Consider the following 17,482-nt stretch of genomic DNA (forward strand, 5'->3'; position numbering starts at 1 on the left):
AGCATCTCTAAATGTAGAAATATAGATTTATGTAGGAAGCTGAGAAATATCCTGAGTTTTCTCTGACTCTTATTCAGCTAAGCAGTTACCCTGGCTGTCTGGAACCCTGTGCTCTTTAATAAGAAGGAAATGTTCATGACAATGATGCTTCCCTTTGGTGAAATCGCCTCCAGACACAGGACATCCTTACCCTGAAGAATTCCTTAGTTGATCCTGCTTCCAGGGTCCCGTAAGCAATCTCTGTTTGCTTTGCTAGATCCTCTGCACTCTCAATGGGAGACACCATCCTCTCCACGGTCAGGAAGGCAGCCAGGTTGGCTGTATACGAAGAGATGATGATCAAGGTGAAGAACCACCAGACGCCACCAACGATGCGGCCAGACAGGGACCTGCAGGCCAAAGGGAAGAGGCATCAGAAGCACTAATGTCAATCGCAGAAGGCAACATGGAGCAGCTGAGAGCCAGCCTGAGCCCCATTGGCAGAGCCATCAAACCTTGCTGCACCCTTCTTCTCTGTCAGCAAGATGTGAGAATTCAAACGTCAGACAGATTCCACATTTCGTTCCTTATCACAGATAAGTAGTTGTGGGGCTGCTGCCTGTCCTGAGTGATAAAACTCCAGGCGCATATTCACACTCACTTTACACACACATATACATCAAGAGACATGTCAATAAAAACACAGATATGTCAACACTTGCCCACAGAAGTCACAAACGTGCATACATATCCTTTCAAATGCAGTTACACATACACCAAATGTTTGTATATTCACATGTGAATGGAAATGCATTTATACTTGTGATAGACACATTTGACTGATTCAGAAAGATCAGACAGCCTTCTCTTTATTGCACTCCTTTCTGGCAAAGGTCACCAAAAAGATGACTTAGAAAGAAAGGAAGAAGACTATATTGGAAATGGAATGAAAATAATCATCCTCCAGCCACATTGGATGTAGGTGTAATTCTCTGTACCTGTGCCCCACCCCCTGTACCACTCCCTACACTGCTAGAGAAAGAGAATTTGGTAGAAGGTAAAAGATCAAAAAGGCAAATACAGCAATCACACACGAGGAAAAAAAATTATATTTGAACTATTCCTCTCTCTTACACTCAAAACAATGAAGAGAAATAAGAGCTTTCCAAGAATCCACAGTGATCTCTTTGATTTGGCCAGGGTGTTTCCAAGTCCAGGGCTTCCCAAACATGCAACAAGATGATTTGGATATTGCATGAGTGATTTTTGTGTGTGTGTGTGTGTGTGTGGTGAACAGACACAGCATTCATCCATGCAGAATTCAGTGATACAGTTATTTGCATTCCATTTCTCTTCCTGTCCTGCTCAAAAAAGTCTCATGTCAGGGCTACTATATGTTTAAGCCTCTCTAACATGTGCCGTGACAACCTGAAGCTCAGAGTCTTTAGTGGGTGACCATGCTTAACTAAAATCTATCTTTTAACAACTTGAGAGATCACCAGTCCAACGAATGGGTTTTAGAAATAAAGAAGCTCCAGAGCCTTGTGTCACACTGAGCCTCAGGAATAGTCCCCAGGCCTGCTGACTCACTCTCTAGGTCCATGCTGCTTGCAAAACCCTGGTTGACAACCCTTCTGTGTTATTTCCACATCTGTCTGCACTTCACTTTGTTTCTTAGAGTTTCATTTTTCTCTCCAGGCATACAGTGTTCACTCCAAGAAACCCAACAAATATGTGTTATTGCTTGCTACGTTGAAAAGATCACTCCTAGATGCCTCACATGAAGAGGGAAATCGAGAGGAAGCTTGTTCAAAGGAACAAGACCAGCAAAGTGGAGCAGAGCTATGTGATGGAAAGAAGGTCTGCAGGAAGAGGGGACCCGTAACCAGAAGAAAAGACAGGGAAGACATGTTCCCTGAAGGGCCCTTGTGAGGCTTGTATTATGTGACCTGATTTAGAAGCATCCGGGGATGCTCAAGAAAACAAACACTAACTAAATATAAAGAAGATGCTGTTGATGGGTAGTGTGGAGTGACTTTGAGATGACTCTTCCGGGGGCGAGAGAGAACTTTTCCTATCTGGATGTGTCCAGGTGGTGAGCCGTTTACAGAGGTGTTGTATTGTTGGCAATTCTTAGTTCCTCAGGATACCAAGTTCTGGGGACATGATCCTAAGTAAGATAGAGGGGGGGTCAAGTGTCATATGGGGCCACGGGTCAGATGCTTCCACCACTCACATCTCCCCTGTCTCTGAGATTCTGTGATTTTAAATCAGAAGTAGGTAGACCATGATGAACAGCTTTCACAAAACAGATCGGCAAGGTAGATCGAAACAGAGTGATCTTAAGAAAAATATCACATCGCATTGACTGTCTGCTTCAAATCCATGAAAACACCCTCTTCACACTTGGAATAAAATTCACATTCTATGGGGGACCCTCAAGCCCCTGGGTGAGCTGACAATGCTATCCTGGTCTTTTTTAGTCCCTTGTATTCAAAAGGTTCCCACCCTTAGCATATGCTGCTCTTGTCCCTGATTCCTGCAACAACCCCAATGCACCCTTCAGACCCCACATGAATAATCACATTTTTAGCATTCAAATGTAAGTTTCACCCCATGTAGCTCTTGTAGCAGTTGAAATCTGACATTCGTTTGATTTATCATCTCTGAGTACCCCTAGATCCTAAGTTCTACAAGAGCAAAGGAACCTTTTAGTTCTTTTCTGCAGCGTTGTATCTGGGGCCCAGCGCAGAGTAAACCCTCCATAACCAATGAACGCGTGAACCCAGCCTCTCTCATTACCAGGTGCCTCCATTCACATAGGAATCCGGAGACCAGGAAGAGCGGTCAGAGTCAGGAAAATGAAAAGCTGCTCATGCCCCTGAGTGGCTGCAGAGCATCAAGCTGAGTGTTTGGGATGGGTGCCTTCTTTTGCAACAGGATTGAGCTCAGAGATCCAGCTAAGCCATCCACATTCCAGATCACGTTCCCCAGAACGTTCCAGGCCTAAGGCTCCTTCTTCCTTGTTCTGTTTTAATTAATATTTATCTTCTGGGTATTGTGAGCAGCCGTACACTGCACAGAATTCCCAACATCCCTACCTTCTTAATGAAGATACCAAAGAAAGATTCTGCTGCTTGTCAGCCAGCGAGTGTCACCTGTGGAATGGCTAGAGAATTGAGGGAAGAGGCTCTTGAAAATAGAACATATGTTTGATGCTTTGTCTGCATCTGATCCACAAGATGGGAACTTGACCTTGAGGTCGTCCTCTTTACCTTCAGTTGTAGGTGCAGGTGAAGGTTGGCCTCTATCTAAGAACTCTCTGTTTCCCCAGCACCTTACTAGAGGCAGAGATATGGAGTTACCAGGGGCCGGGACTGGGAATGAGAACCTTTGTTCTTTCACTGACCAGCCCCATAACCTTGGCAAATTGCCTACCCAGGCCTCCATCTTCCTGCTCTGAATAATGGACAATGTTCCTATAATGGGTGAGGATTTTCTCACAATGAGAAATCAAAACATTCAAAACTAGAAGACTATTGGTCCATCCTTTTCTTTTAACAAATTGCAAACTTTTGGACTTAAAATGGTACAGGAGAAAGCACTTTGGAATAAGAGGCATTATTTTTATGATGATCATCAATCTTCCTGGGAACCACAAGGGAAAGCAGCATTTTTCTTAGTGGGGAAGGAACAGCTGTGATCTGAAGCCCTTGGAGGTCTGCTTAGTCACCTGAATTTTATTAGTCTCATAACTTGGCATAGCTCTTCCTGAAGCCCTCTTGGTGATTGAGAAGCCCTCTTGTTCCTCCAGAGTTGGCCGTAACTTACACCATTCATAGGACTCATTATCTAACTCCAACCCCATTTCCAGCCCTGCAAAATGGATGAAAAAGGAGGGCATACCCCATTGGACACATGAGACAATTGTGGTTCAGAGACCTGAAATGGCTTGCCAGGGTCACATGGTGACCACAGTGACCAGAAAGCAGAGTTTCCTGCTCCTTGTTCAGCACTCCGGCCACCACCAGACTATGACCTCCCTCACCAGATTTGGATTCCTTTTGTGAATGGGCATGGACTTCCCACATGATGCTGGATCCCAGCCAACACTGGTTTCCTGAGGACTCGGCAAATACCTGCTTGTATTTGCCTTCCATTGCTACCTAACATCTCGCCACCAATGCTCATTTACTTTCTCACATTCTGTAGGTCAGAAGAGTGCACTAGGGTACTTAGGTTGTCTGCTCAGGGCCTCATGAAATTGAGACCGAGGTGCTGGCTGGGGCATTGCTTTTCATCTGGGACTGCAGATTCCCTTTGGCTCACTGGTTGTTTGCAATATTCATCTCCTTGTGATTATAGGAGCATAGTCACCATTTCCTTGCTGGTGGTCAGACAGAACTGCTCTCAGCTTCCAGAGGCTGCCTGTACTCTTCATCCTCTAACCTCTACCATATTAAAGGCTGTGATATATTAAATACTTCTATTTAAATACTCTATACTCCTTGCTTTTAAAAGATTCATCGGATGGGGCCAGGCCCACCTGGATAATCTCTATATTTTAAAGTCAACTGTCTTGGGACTTTAATTACATATGTTAAATATCTTCACAGCAAAGCATAGGTTAGTGTTTTGTTGAAGAATCAGAAGACATGAATCTGTAGGACTGTGAGTACCATGTTACTTGTTTCGTTCATTTCATAAGCATTTCTTGCATGACAGGCAGACACTGTTGGTCACTGGGGAGATAAAAGTAGATATAACATGGTCTCTCCCCTAAGTTCACAGCCTGATGGAGGTGTGAAGACAGGGTAGCCTAGTGACTCAAGACATAGTTTTGGGCCCAGTCCCCTTGGATTCTCCTACAAGGGCTTAACTTGGTATCTGGCACACAGTAAGCCACCATCACCATCTTATTTAAATATCAGTGACAATATTACTGTACTGTCTTAATTATGTAGCAAATAAGGAAACAGCATCACGCACACAGAGGAAGCTTGCTAATTATGGCCTGGCAGAGGTCAGGGGAAGTTATCAAAAGGAGATATTGTGCTAGGCTTTGAAGTATATGTAGGAGATCCACAAGCAGAACAAGGCACAGTAGACAGAGGGGAAAAGAAGGAAGTGGCTGAGATCCCACCTCCTCTGTGAACGTCCCAGCCTTTGCCAGCAGAGCACTGAGCTGTCCCTTTTGTGACCACGTTTCCGCCACCCATGGCTGTATTTATTTGCTGAAGAATTTGCTGTGATTGTTATTTGGAGGTATTTATCGATGCACAATGATGACAATGGGTTGAGCTAAATCAGCGCTCACCCTGGAAAGGGAAGGCTGGCTAAAGAGGTAAGGAGATCCAAGTGGCCATCCCTAGGAGCTCTCGTACCAGGTGGTGCCTCCTAGGTGAACGGGTTCTGACAACAAACTCAGACATGGCAGCAAGCTCTCTCCACTAGCAGAAGATCTTTCTTCCTTTTGTTAATGGAACACTAAATGGGACATTAAATGTGTTATGTGATGCTAACAGAAGGCACTGTGGATGTGAACGGTTGGATCTCTGGGTTCCAACAGGCCCTGCTTGTCCTGGTGGTTGATTGGGATTCACCGTAAATCTTTCAATGGATATTTCTAATCCTGAAGCTCCTTTTTTGTTCTATGCCAGGATTCAGCAAACTTGAAGTTCAAGTGGCAGATATTTTGGGCTCTGTTGCCGGATTCATCTGTCTAGCGTGAAGTCAGCCACCAATAATATGTAAAATAGCATGTGATGGCTGTGTTCCAGTGACACTGATCACAAAAGCAGGTGGTAGGCTGGGTTTCACCTGCAGGTCACACTTGCTGACCTCTGCTCTCCACCCCTATTGTAAATATCACAGAACTTTGACCTAAGTTAATATGCAACCTCATCAAAAATATTTTTTGTCGTCCATCCATCTGGTTATTAGCTCTTCTACCTCAATAACCAGGGAACACATTTCAGTGATTCATTTGACAATCACTTTTGTACAATCCTTAGGGAGAAAACAGAGAACACTGATCAGGAGAAAGGGCTCAGGGGCCACAAAAAAGCAGGATGGAGCCCCTGCCTTGTTTCTTATTGATGTAATTTGGGGCAGGTCATTCAATTTCTTTGTGTTCACTTCATTACCACATGGATTAATGGTAGCACTCATCATAAAGGTATTATTATTTTTCTTCTTTTTTTGACACCAGGGATTGAATCCAGAGGTGCTTAATCACTGAGCTACATCCCCAGACATTTTTTGTATTTTATTTAGAGACAGGGTCTCACTGAGTTTCTTAAGGTCTCACTAAGATGCTGAAGCTGACTTTGAACATGTGATCCTCCTGCCTCCGCCTCCTGAGCACTGGGATTACAGGCATGTGCCACCATGCCTGGCTCTTAAAGGTATGTCTTTTGGGGGAATACTGGGGATTGAACTCAGGGGCGCTCAACCACTGAGCCACATCCCCAGCCCTATTTTGTATTTTATTTAGAGACAGTGTCTCACCAAGTTGCTTAGTGCCTTGCCGTTGCTGAGGCTGGCTTTGAACTCTTAGTCCTCCTGCCCCAGCCTTCCGGGGAAACTGGGATTATAAGCGTGCACTGCTGTACCCGGCCTCTTAAAGGCATTCTGAAGAATTAAAAAGTGCCTAGCACAGGATAAGCACTTCTGGACAGGGGTATGTGGGGAGCAGCAGCCTGGCTGGAGGATGAGGGAGCAGATACCGTGGCCAGGGACCTTTGGGAGAGCACACCTGGGGCCCGAGTGGAAAGTTATTAACCAGAGATCCACTTTTGATCCCGGCAACCTCCTCTCCAGGACATCTCTGACAAGAAGTTGGATCAGCTCCTTCTTCTTTATTTCAAAAGCATGTCCTGTCATCCCCAAGAGGAAGGGGACAGAAGGGACACCTCCTGTGTGCTTTCATTCAGCTGAGCTCAAGAGGTCACTGAGCACAACCTATTTCCTTTTGTCATCCACTTCAAATGGCTATTTTTAAAAAGTAATGGAAACAGGAGCAAGAAGGCATAAGCTCAGATGGCCTGTCTCTAAATTACCAGGAGAAAAGGTCCATCTTGCCTAATTACTGAGCTGAGCTATGTTCAGAGACAGACTCACTTGGTGTTGGGCATTGAGAATCCTAGATCAGGGTAATTAGCTCTGGCCAAATGCAACAATTCCACTGACGAGGCCACTTCATCCAAGATGCTGGGTCTGGGGAGCCAATCATCTCATTTGTCACCAGCTGCAAATCACACAGCACTTCCCCTGGCAGAGCTGGAGTGATTCATTGTAATTGCCCCAGCTGCCGGTCACTGTGTTCCAGCCCTCCAGCTGGGGAGGGCCCTGGACACTGGTGGTGAGTCCCAGGGGTGGGGAGTGGGGGTTGGATGACAAACTCTAAGGAAAGCCAGGTACTCTGTAGGCTACTTTACTTTCCGGCACTTGCAGGGCCATGTTTTAATGAGGGATGGTCTTCTGTTCCTATGGTTTTCCAATTGGGTAAGCTATGGAAATGCAGTGTGGCCACAGTTTGCAAAATAATGGGTTCAGATTCAGTCATTCATTCGTTCATTTGTTTATTAACTCTTTCTTCTTTTGGTACACTCTCCAAGCCTTGATTTCCATACCTGAGAAAGAGACATATGAATCCCATCCAATGACTTGCAAGAATTCAATCAGACTGTCTCACACTAGCACAGACCCAGCAGGGCTCACGATGTCACTTGTAATGACGGTGAGGATGATGAAGATGGCAATCTGTTGGGGAAACTGTGCTTGGTTTACAGGCCCTACACACTTTTCTGGGCCTCCTCCTGCCTCCTGGGTTGGTCATTTTTAGGTTTCTTTGCTGCCTCCTTCTTTCTGCTTAATCTTGAGCTGTCGTTTCTAGAGTTCAGGCCTCAGTCCTCTTCTCATTGCTGTCTGTAATCTTGTCCTAGAGATCTCCTCTAGTCCCATGGCCCTTCCATACAGAGACTCACAACTCCTCCATTGCAATCTCCAACCCCACTCCCTGCTCTCCCTATGCCTGTATCTAACTACCTGCTTGATATGCTAAACCTGAAATACCCAAAGCAAATTCTCCAGGATCTACCACCTACAAGCTCCAAATTAATACACATGAACTTCTTCTTCTCCATCTCTGTCTCAGGAGATGATGTCATTGTCTTCTCTGCTGCTCAATCCAAATATAAGAGTCTCATTTCTGACTTGTCTCTCCCTTGCCCTCACATCCGGTCCATCTAATCCATGCATGTTCACTCTCCTCTCCATGGGTGTCATTTTAGATGCTTGATTCCAGTGGAACATTTCCTCATTGCTTCTCCTGTCCTTGAACTTTCCATGTCCTCGTAGGAGCTGGAGAGATCTTTGTAAACTATAAACAGGATCATATTATTTTCTGCCTCCACTTAAAATCTATCATAATTACAAAATAAAATCCAAATGTTCTACCAAGGTCTACAAGACCTGATCTGGCCCACCTCTATTGTACCAGGTGTTCCTCCACCGTTATGTCCCAGCCGAGTTGGCCCCCTCGCAGTTCCTAGAACACATCAAAGTCTTGCCCACTTCAGGGTCTTTGCAATTGTTCCTTCTGCCTGGGACTTGCTTCCCTGAAATTGTCCCCAAACCTGCTTCTCTCTATTCTTCCCTTCAGGTTTCTATTTAAATTTGACCTCCTCATATATCCTCCTCTTAAGTATTTGTTTTAGTCAGCTTTTTTAGCTGCTGTGACTAAAAGTCTTGACCAGAACGGTTGAAGAGAAGGAAACGTTTATTTGAGAGTTCATGGTTTTAGAGGTCTCAGTCCACAGACAGCTGACTCCATTCCTTGGGGCTTGAGGTGAAGCAGAACATCATGGCGGAGGAGTGTGGTGGAAGGAAGCAGCTCACATGATGATCAGAAGCAGGGAGAGAGATTCTACTCACCAGCTACAAAATACATACCCCAAAGACATGACCCCATGACCTACTTTCTCCAACTACACCTTCCCTGCCTTCAGTCACCACCCAGTTAATCCCATCAGGAGATCAATTCACAGATTGGGTTAAGAGTCTCATAACCCAATCATTTCTTCTCTAAACCTTGCATAATCTCACACATGAACTTTTGGGGGACACCTCACATCCAAACCATAAAAGTATTATTGCTTCAACTACTCATCTTTCTGTCTTTCTCATCTTACCTTGCTCCCTTTTTATTTGAGCACTTATCAAAGTCTAAGTGATCTTCATATACTTATATAATTATTGAGAGATTCATTCATTTATCATCTATCCAATGATCCAAAGCAGGGAGAGAGATTCTATGTCCTCGATATGTAAGTTTATTGAGGACAAAGATCTTACCAATGTCATCCACTGCTATATACCCAGCACCTAGCCCAGTACCTAGCACATAATAGGTGCTCAGTGAACAGACCAAATAAATGGATGTTTGCACACTTTTACTCAGGACCAGCTACACATCAAGTCTGACAGGAAATGCATAAGAAGTTTATTCTCAAGGAAATCAATTTATTTATTTTCTAAGACTTTATCCTTTCACTTTTTCCTTATTTTTATTGGTGCCTTATAGTTGTACACATGGTGGGGTTTGTTGTTACTTATTTGTGTGTGTACATGGTGTAACAATATAATTTGGCCAGTATCATTCCCCAGTATTTCCCCTTTCCCTCCTTTTCTTCCTCCCCCTGGTCCCTTTCCTCTACTGATGTCCCTTTGATTTTCATGAGGTTCTCTCTCATCTTTTTCCCGTTTCCCTCTAGCTTCCACAAAGGAGAGAAAACATATGACCCTGGATTTTCTGAGTTTAGCTTATTTTGTTTAACATCATATTCTCAAGTTCCATCCATTTTCCTGCAAATGACACAATTTTGTTTTTTCTTTATGATTGAATAAAACTCCATTGGATACATACAACCCATTTTCTTTACACATTCATCCACCAATGGGCACCTAGACTGGTTCCATAGTTTGATTATTGTGAATTGTGCTGCTACAAACATAGGTATGCATGTATTGCTATAGTTTGATGACTTTGATTCTTTAGGATAAATATTGAGGTGTGGTATAGCTGGGTCATGTGATGGTTCAAGGAAATCAATTTATAGAAGATACAAGATACACACAAAAGTCTCTGTGATAGGTGTCCCGAGGAGAATGGTACAGATAGTCACTGAAACAGTCACTGCCTTCTGATTCTAGGCTAAGAAAGTCAGAGTCAAGAAATCCCACATCCTACTGAGGGAAATTCGGAAAGGTTTTATGGAAGAGGTCTCAGTTAACAGAAGCTATTTGATGTTACGGTTTATATCTTTAATGTCCCCTGAAAAGCCTATGTATTAGACAGTGCAGGAAGGTTCACATGTGAAATGATCAGATTAGGAGAGCTAGATCCTCACTGGTGGATTAATCCATTTGATGGACTAATATTTTGAATGAACTACTGAGTGGCGACTGTAGATAGATAGGCATGGCTGGAGGAATAGAATTTTGGGGACATGCCACTGGGCTATGTCTTTTTTTTTTTTTTTTTAAAGAGAGAGTGAGAGAGGGAGAGAGAGAGAGAGAATTTTAATATTCATTTTTTAGTTATCAGCAGACACAACATCTTTGTTTTGTATGTGGTGCTGAGGATCGAACCCGGGCCGCACACAGGCCAGCGAGCGCGCCACCGCTTGAGCCACATCCCCAGCCCTGGGCTATGTCTTATCCCTGGCTCCTCTCTCTCTCTTTCTTATTGCTTCCTGACTGCCATGAGCTGAGTATCTTTCCTTTTCCTTTCCTTTCACCATAATGTGCTCTCTCACCTCAGGCCTAGAGCTGACCATGGACTGAGACCTCTGAAACCATGAACTTCAAATAAACATCTCCTCTAAATTGTTTTTGTCAGGTCTTTTGGTCCCAGTGATAAAAAGTGGACTAACACAGTTGACATCCATTTTTTTTTTTTTTCTAATTCTTATCACTCTCTTCAGGCCAGATAGGGATATTACCTTTCGATCATGAGGAAACCTAGGTTCAGAGTGATAAAATAATTTACTTAAGGTCACAAAACAACTGATGGAGTTTAAATGTGAATACAGATTTGTTTCACCTGTGCTGGGAGTGGGTTCAGCTCTAACCAGGACCAACACCTTCAGCGTCCACCTTCTCAGGCCCCAACCTCCACTCACCCTATAGTTCCTAGACACAAAAGAATACATGGTACCATGCTGGTGTTAAAAATGGGACTTCCTCCACATATATTTTTGGGTTTAAGTTCTTAGAAGAAGCCATTCTCCTTTTATAGCTGCCTGTTGGACGGCCCACGATACCAAAACATATGGTTTCTCTGCATCCAGACCCCCCCACCTTCCTGCTCTGGAGCTCCTACTACCTGCTGATTCACCAGCTGGGTTTTTAGAGGCGAGATGGGCTCCAAAGGCCTAGGGCCCTGCCTCAGTGGGCCAGGTGTGAGCCTGATTTGTCATCTGTGGCCCAACATGTCTGGCATTTGAAGTCCTTAGGGTTGGGAACATATTTAAATATGGTAATGTTGTGGGCTTTTTAAAAATAGACCCCCCCAACCCATCAGCAAACAGGAGATAAATTAACAATGTGTGCTTTTGCTTTAATTAACATTTGGTTGGCTTCCGCACAAGGCACATATTAACAGGAGCTATTTTACTTAAAATAACCAATTGAAAATTCCCCATTTGCCAGGTACCTTTTCACCATCCCCAGTTCCCTGTATGCTCAGCCCCTCCTTCCCACTTATCCCCAGCTGAGCCAGCAGAACAGCCCAGGGAGGCAGAGAACAGTCTCTCTTTCTCTTCTCACCCAGAAACCCCCAATCGTTTCTTCAAAGGGACACTCAGCTCTTTCCGAGGCAGTGAAGGGAATGGCTAAGTGGGAGTTGAGAAGCTGTGGCGACCTCCTCCTCGTCCTGACCTGCCATTTATTTGCCATGATTTGGGCCAAGTTATTTCATAACATCCTAAGAGGGCAGCTGGGATGAGCTGCCAAGCCCGTGGTGGGTGCCTGGACCAGAGTAGATGCCTGGTTGAGGCAGTCATAAGGCATGAGAGGACATGGGAAGAAGCTTAACGTGTGATATTCAGTGAAAAAGAGCAGCTTGTGATGCAGAGTATAGTAGGTGGCCCTTTTTAAATTCAACCTTGATAGAGAGAAATGGCTGCAAGTCCGTAGACTAAGACATATGGAAGACTTACAGGTGCCTGATTTATGGGTTTGATTTTATTCTCCTGCCTACTATCCTGATTTCCTAAGTGAATACTGATCATGTATATAGTATGCAGAAAACTCAAAACATAGTAGTGTAGTTGTGGACTGTGGGGTCCTCCAATGTAGGTTCAAATCCCAGCTTCTTCTTTTTTTCTGGCTGCAAAAAGAAGTGACCTAGCCTCTCGGGATTTCTAATCTCTCATTTATCAAAAATAACAGCAGCGCCTTCTCATGTCAGCCCTTGGATCCTGTCGTTAGTTTTGAAAATCACTAATTTGCAGTCATCAATTAGGTGGGTGACAAGGAGTCAGGCAGAGGGAAGGAAGAGACGGATATGATCAGGGCCGTGAACAAGGTTTCTCTGAAGGGCGATATTCCTGCTGAGAGCTTGGAGGCTGAGAATCACCTAGATGTGTGAAAAACCTGGAGGAACACATTCTAGACAGAGGAAACAGGAAGAGCAGAGGACGCGGAAAAAGGGTCCATGTGTTCAAGGTTGATTGACAGGATGGATCTGGAGAAGGAGTCAAAGACCTGATGCAGCAGAGCCTCTGCAATCCAGGCGTGGACTCTGTATTTAATGATTACAAACCCAGTTCCAAGAGCCACTTCCTTTGAGAAGCCTGCCTGGCTGGTGCTTCCTGTGTTCACCCTCTTTTTCTCAAACTTTCCTATTTTCCTGTCAGCATCTCTCCTTGTTCTGCTCTTTTCCATGGTTATTACTGCACTAAATTATTAAATCATAAAGGGATTTTAGGTTTCTTCATAATCCTCTAGAACTTAATATTGCCTCAATATTTGTTGAGTGAATATGAAACTTCATAAGTAGGCAATTTATAATGGTTTCCTCTGAGCTATCTATGAAGGAAAAGATTTCTTAAGCTAATTAATAGCAAAAACATGATTGCAAAGTAATCACTTATTCTGAGTCAATAAACTGATTTCAAAAACTTCAGAAGCTAATATTTCTGAAAAAATGATATTCCAGGTACATCCATAATTCTTATGTAGTCATAAAATCACATTACTTCAGAATCTTAACTCTGCAAAATGATTGCCATGGAGCCAATTATTGCAGAAAGTTAAAATTATAAATGTTTCTTTAAAAATACTGCAAAAGATTGATACAAATCTAGACAGGTTTACACCCATACTGAATTGCAGTCATAAATTTGCCTGAATTATTATAGGTATGGAATGCTAACTTTGGGCCTTTCCACTTTTTCCTCAGGAATTCTCACCAAGAATGTCTTTCCTCCAACACGGACATTACTGGAGATGCAGTTGGCTAGGGGTTGGTTTGCTTGGGGCCATGCATGAGTTGGAAGAGACACCAAGGAATCATCATAGTTACCTGCAGAAGATGAGGAGGGATGCTTCCTGGTTCTCAAGTAGAAGCTGCAGTGCTTCCTAAAGTGACTGGCACTCTGCCCATCATCAGGACCTGGGCCCGACTGTCTGGCTCTGTGCTCGTACTCTAACCTCTGTGCTCCTCCTATGTCCCGTGAGCATGGGATTATCTTTCCCATTGTTCAGGGAATGTGTAGTAGGCAGAATTATAAGATGTACTATGATCTCTGCTCCAGACATTTCTCCCATGATGATGTTGTGCTCCCTTACAAAAGGGATTTTCCTTTTGCCAATGTCTTCAGGTCGACTAATCAGTTGAATTTATAAAGGGTCATTGCCCAGGTGGGCCTACTCCAGTTATGTAAGTCTTTTAAAAGAAGAGGGTTTTCTCCGCCTGGAGACAAAAAGAAGTCAGAGAGATTTGAAGTGAGAGGAATCTGATGTGAGAGAAGGTCTCCATCACTGGGGTGGAGGCCACAAATCTAGAATGATCTGCATTGACAGAAGGAAAAAAAGGGGGGACATTTTTTGGTCCTATAAATACTAGGAACTGAATTCTTCTAATTACAAGAATGAGTTTGGAAGAGGAACTTGAGCTCCAAATGAGAACTCAGCTGGTTGACATGTGGATTTGATTCTCGTGAGAATCTGAGCAGAGGAAGTCGCAACATCCTGACTTCTGACCTAAAGAACTGTGAGATAATATAGGAGTATTGTCCAAGCTAAGTTTGTGGTTATTTGTTACAGAACAGTAGAAACCTAATTCCCTTAAGCCACTGGAGGAGTCTGCTGTAAATCCCTCACCCACTGTTTTAGCCACACCCTCTGCCTTTCCCCTTTTGTTTTCTGGCCAACACAGTGGTTTAAAGTAAGAGTCCTGCTGTCAGCTTCATAGGGTTCCAAAGGCATCTGCCAAGAGTGAGGTAGTGACCTGGGATAAGCTACCTACCCACACTAAGCTTCAGATCCCTCACTCATGAAGTGGGCTGGGGAGGCAGAAAGTTAGTCCCCCAAGGATATCCATCCAAGCCCTAATCCTTAGAACCTTTCAGTTAGAGCTAGAGTTATGGACCTTGACCTAGAGAGATCAATCATTCAAGAGGGCTTTAGGTAATTACATTGGCCCTTAAAAGTGGAAGAGGAAGACAAAAGAGTTGGTCCATGAGAAGAGACGGAAGAAGAAACAGACAGGCTTGCCTCAGAGGGACACAACCCTGCACTGAAGACACAAAGGACAGAAATCAAAGGGTGAGGGTATCTTCCAGAAGATGGAGAGTCTTTGGCTGAAAGCCATCAAGGAAGCAAAGACCTTGGCCTTCAACTGCAGGCCCTGATTCTGCAAACAGCCCACATGATCAGCAAACAGATTACCCATTAGAGGTCCCAGAAAGGAAAACCACTCTGCCAACACCTTCAATGTAGTCCCAGGAGGACCCGCACTGGAATTTGACCTACAGAACTATAAGATGAAATGTTTGTATTGTTGTAAGCTGCTGAATTTTGTCATGGAAGCAACAGAAAACTAATTCAGGCACGTTAAGAATAAATACTTGTTCATCACACAGGACAGAGGCTGGCCTAGAGTGAGTGCCGACCCGTGTGGTGTTCTCATCCCTGTGTCTATTAGAAACCATGCCCTGCTCAGCCACTCCCCTTTCCCGATCCTCCTGTGTACTTTCATGAAAGCATCCCCCTGTCTCTTTCTATCTTGCTTTCTCATATATGTGTTCTTCTCAACATATCTTCACCAATAAGCTTTCCCAAACCCCTCAGCCAGTCCAATCTCCTCCAATGCAATACCTCTTTGGCACTTTTCTTAGCTATTATATTTACTTAAACCCTAGGTGGTATGAAGGGTTTCTCTCTGTTCAGTTCTATATGCTGTGATATTTTGCTATGATAACAGACAACCCCCCAAGCCCCAAATCTTGGCTTAAAACAAACAGGCATATTTGTTTTACTTAAATGTATTTTTATGTGGTAAGAACAATCAACGTGAGATTTACTTGGGTAACAAATTTCTGAGTATTCAGTACATTATTATTGCCTGTAGGTGCAATGTTGTATGGTGGAGCTCTAGAGCTTATTCATCTTGCCGAACTAAAATTTTATGCCTGTTGATTAGTAAATCCCATTTCTTCCCTCCCCTGCCCCCAAGCAACCACCATTCTATTCTTCGATTCTATGAATTTGACTATTTTAATACCTTACATAAGGGTTAATATTTAGCATTTGTCTTTCTGTGCCTGGATTTCACTTAGTAGAGTCTCCTCAAGGTTCATCCACATTGCTGCCTATTATAGAATTTCCTTTATTTGTTTTTAAGGTTAAAAAGTATTCCATTCTACATATATACAATGTTTTCTTGTCCATTCATCTGTCAAGGTTATTTGCACATCTTGGTTATTGTGAATATGCTGCAATAAATTTTTTTTTTCAGGGGAAAACATGCATGCATTTATTTTTAAGAATTCCCAATAAGGGGGAAAATTCAACATCTTTAAAAATGTGTTTTTTTAAAAAAAAATCAGTTGTGTACAAAAGTGTTTCGTAGTTTTTAATTCTCAAGACAAACACCCCACCCTCCACCCACACCCCACCCTACTTCAATGGTATTTCTGGTAAATTTTTTTTTTTAATTGAGATCCTGATTTCATTTCCTTTGGATAAATACCCAGAATATTGCTGGACATTATGATAGTTCTGTTATTGAAGTCTGTCTTTCATAGCTGCTGTACCGTTTTGTGTTCTCACCAACAGTGTACAAGGATTCTAATTTCTCCCCATCTTTGCCAGGACTTGTCTTTTCAGGTATATTTCTTATTCCTGTCATTAGGCCACGGTAGGTGGCTTGGGGGCTCTTTCTCATCACTCTCCCTCTGGTCCCAAGAGTGAAAGAGGAGCTGTAGTCTGGAACATCCCAGTTTCCTATCTGCTCTTCTGTTTTCCATTATTTCTCCATTCTTGGTGCAACTCTATGAAATGCTTCTCTGTGCCTGATACTGTGCTGAGGGTCCAGTGGTGATCAAGTGCAGCTATCCTTGGTGTCACACTTACCATGGCTCTCATGCCCATTCCTCCTTCCAGCCCTCCCTACCTGCCACCCTCACCTCACTCTGCCTTCTTGTTTAATATGTGCCACCTGTTTTTATAGCTGTCCATCATCTCCACCCTGTCCAGTAGATCACAAGAGATGGGAGCAGTTAGAGTTTCAACTTTGACTCCCTTTGCCATCCCTGATGCTTTGGGCACTCAACAAAATGTTCCTTGGTTGGAAAACAAAATTAAAAACAAAATTCACTTTAGATGCCAAACATTTGTTCTCTGTCTATATCCCCCCCCATGTGTTCCCATAACTAATGTATTAATAGGAATTTGTATGTGTGTTGCCAGTTTATTTCAGAGAATATTAGTCCTCTATCAGCATACACTTTTTAAAAAAGATTAATAATATCATCAACAATGCACCTCATAAATCACTCTGAAAATCGCCAAAGCAATTTCTTAGTTCTTTTTTTATTCTACAGAGATATTCTACTTCTTTCTGTGACTTATACTAAACTGACAGTTCTAATTAGCAGTCATGAAAACCAAACTTTAAAAAACGGTAGCAGATTAAAAAAGAATTTTCCAGAGATGTCATAAAACTTCTTATGAAGAATGTCATGTGTCTCACCTTTTGGGACTAGGGGAGAAAGGGAAGCCTGTGGGAAGAATGATGAGGTTGGGAAAAGATTAAAGGCAGAGGACTCATCTCAAGTTCTGGCCTCTAGGTGTGAGAAGGTCCCTTGTAATTTTTTGCGTGTGTAATTTGATAGGTGGACAAGGTCAGGGAAAAGTCCGTGTTATCTGATATCTGTCAACTCTGGGTCTTGTCTTTAACCTAGAAGCTGAACTTGAGCCTTAACAGGGATCC

At 43.3% G+C, this 17,482-nt stretch overlaps 1 protein-coding gene across 4 annotated transcripts in view; it reads right to left on the reverse strand.

Moving 5' to 3' along the window:
- Positions 1 to 17,482, reverse strand: part of Gria1 (glutamate ionotropic receptor AMPA type subunit 1) — a 299,442-nt gene that overhangs the window by 43,799 nt on the left and 238,161 nt on the right. For all 4 annotated transcript variants that reach the window (XM_076855743.1, XM_076855742.1, XM_076855741.1 and 1 more), the window contains one exon: positions 191 to 389. In XM_076855743.1, the coding sequence (XP_076711858.1) occupies positions 191 to 389 (199 nt within the window). The remainder of the gene's footprint in view (positions 1 to 190; positions 390 to 17,482) is intronic.

Source organism: Callospermophilus lateralis, chromosome 5 (genome assembly GCF_048772815.1).
Source record: "Callospermophilus lateralis isolate mCalLat2 chromosome 5, mCalLat2.hap1, whole genome shotgun sequence".
Lineage (NCBI taxonomy): Eukaryota > Metazoa > Chordata > Mammalia > Rodentia > Sciuridae > Callospermophilus > Callospermophilus lateralis.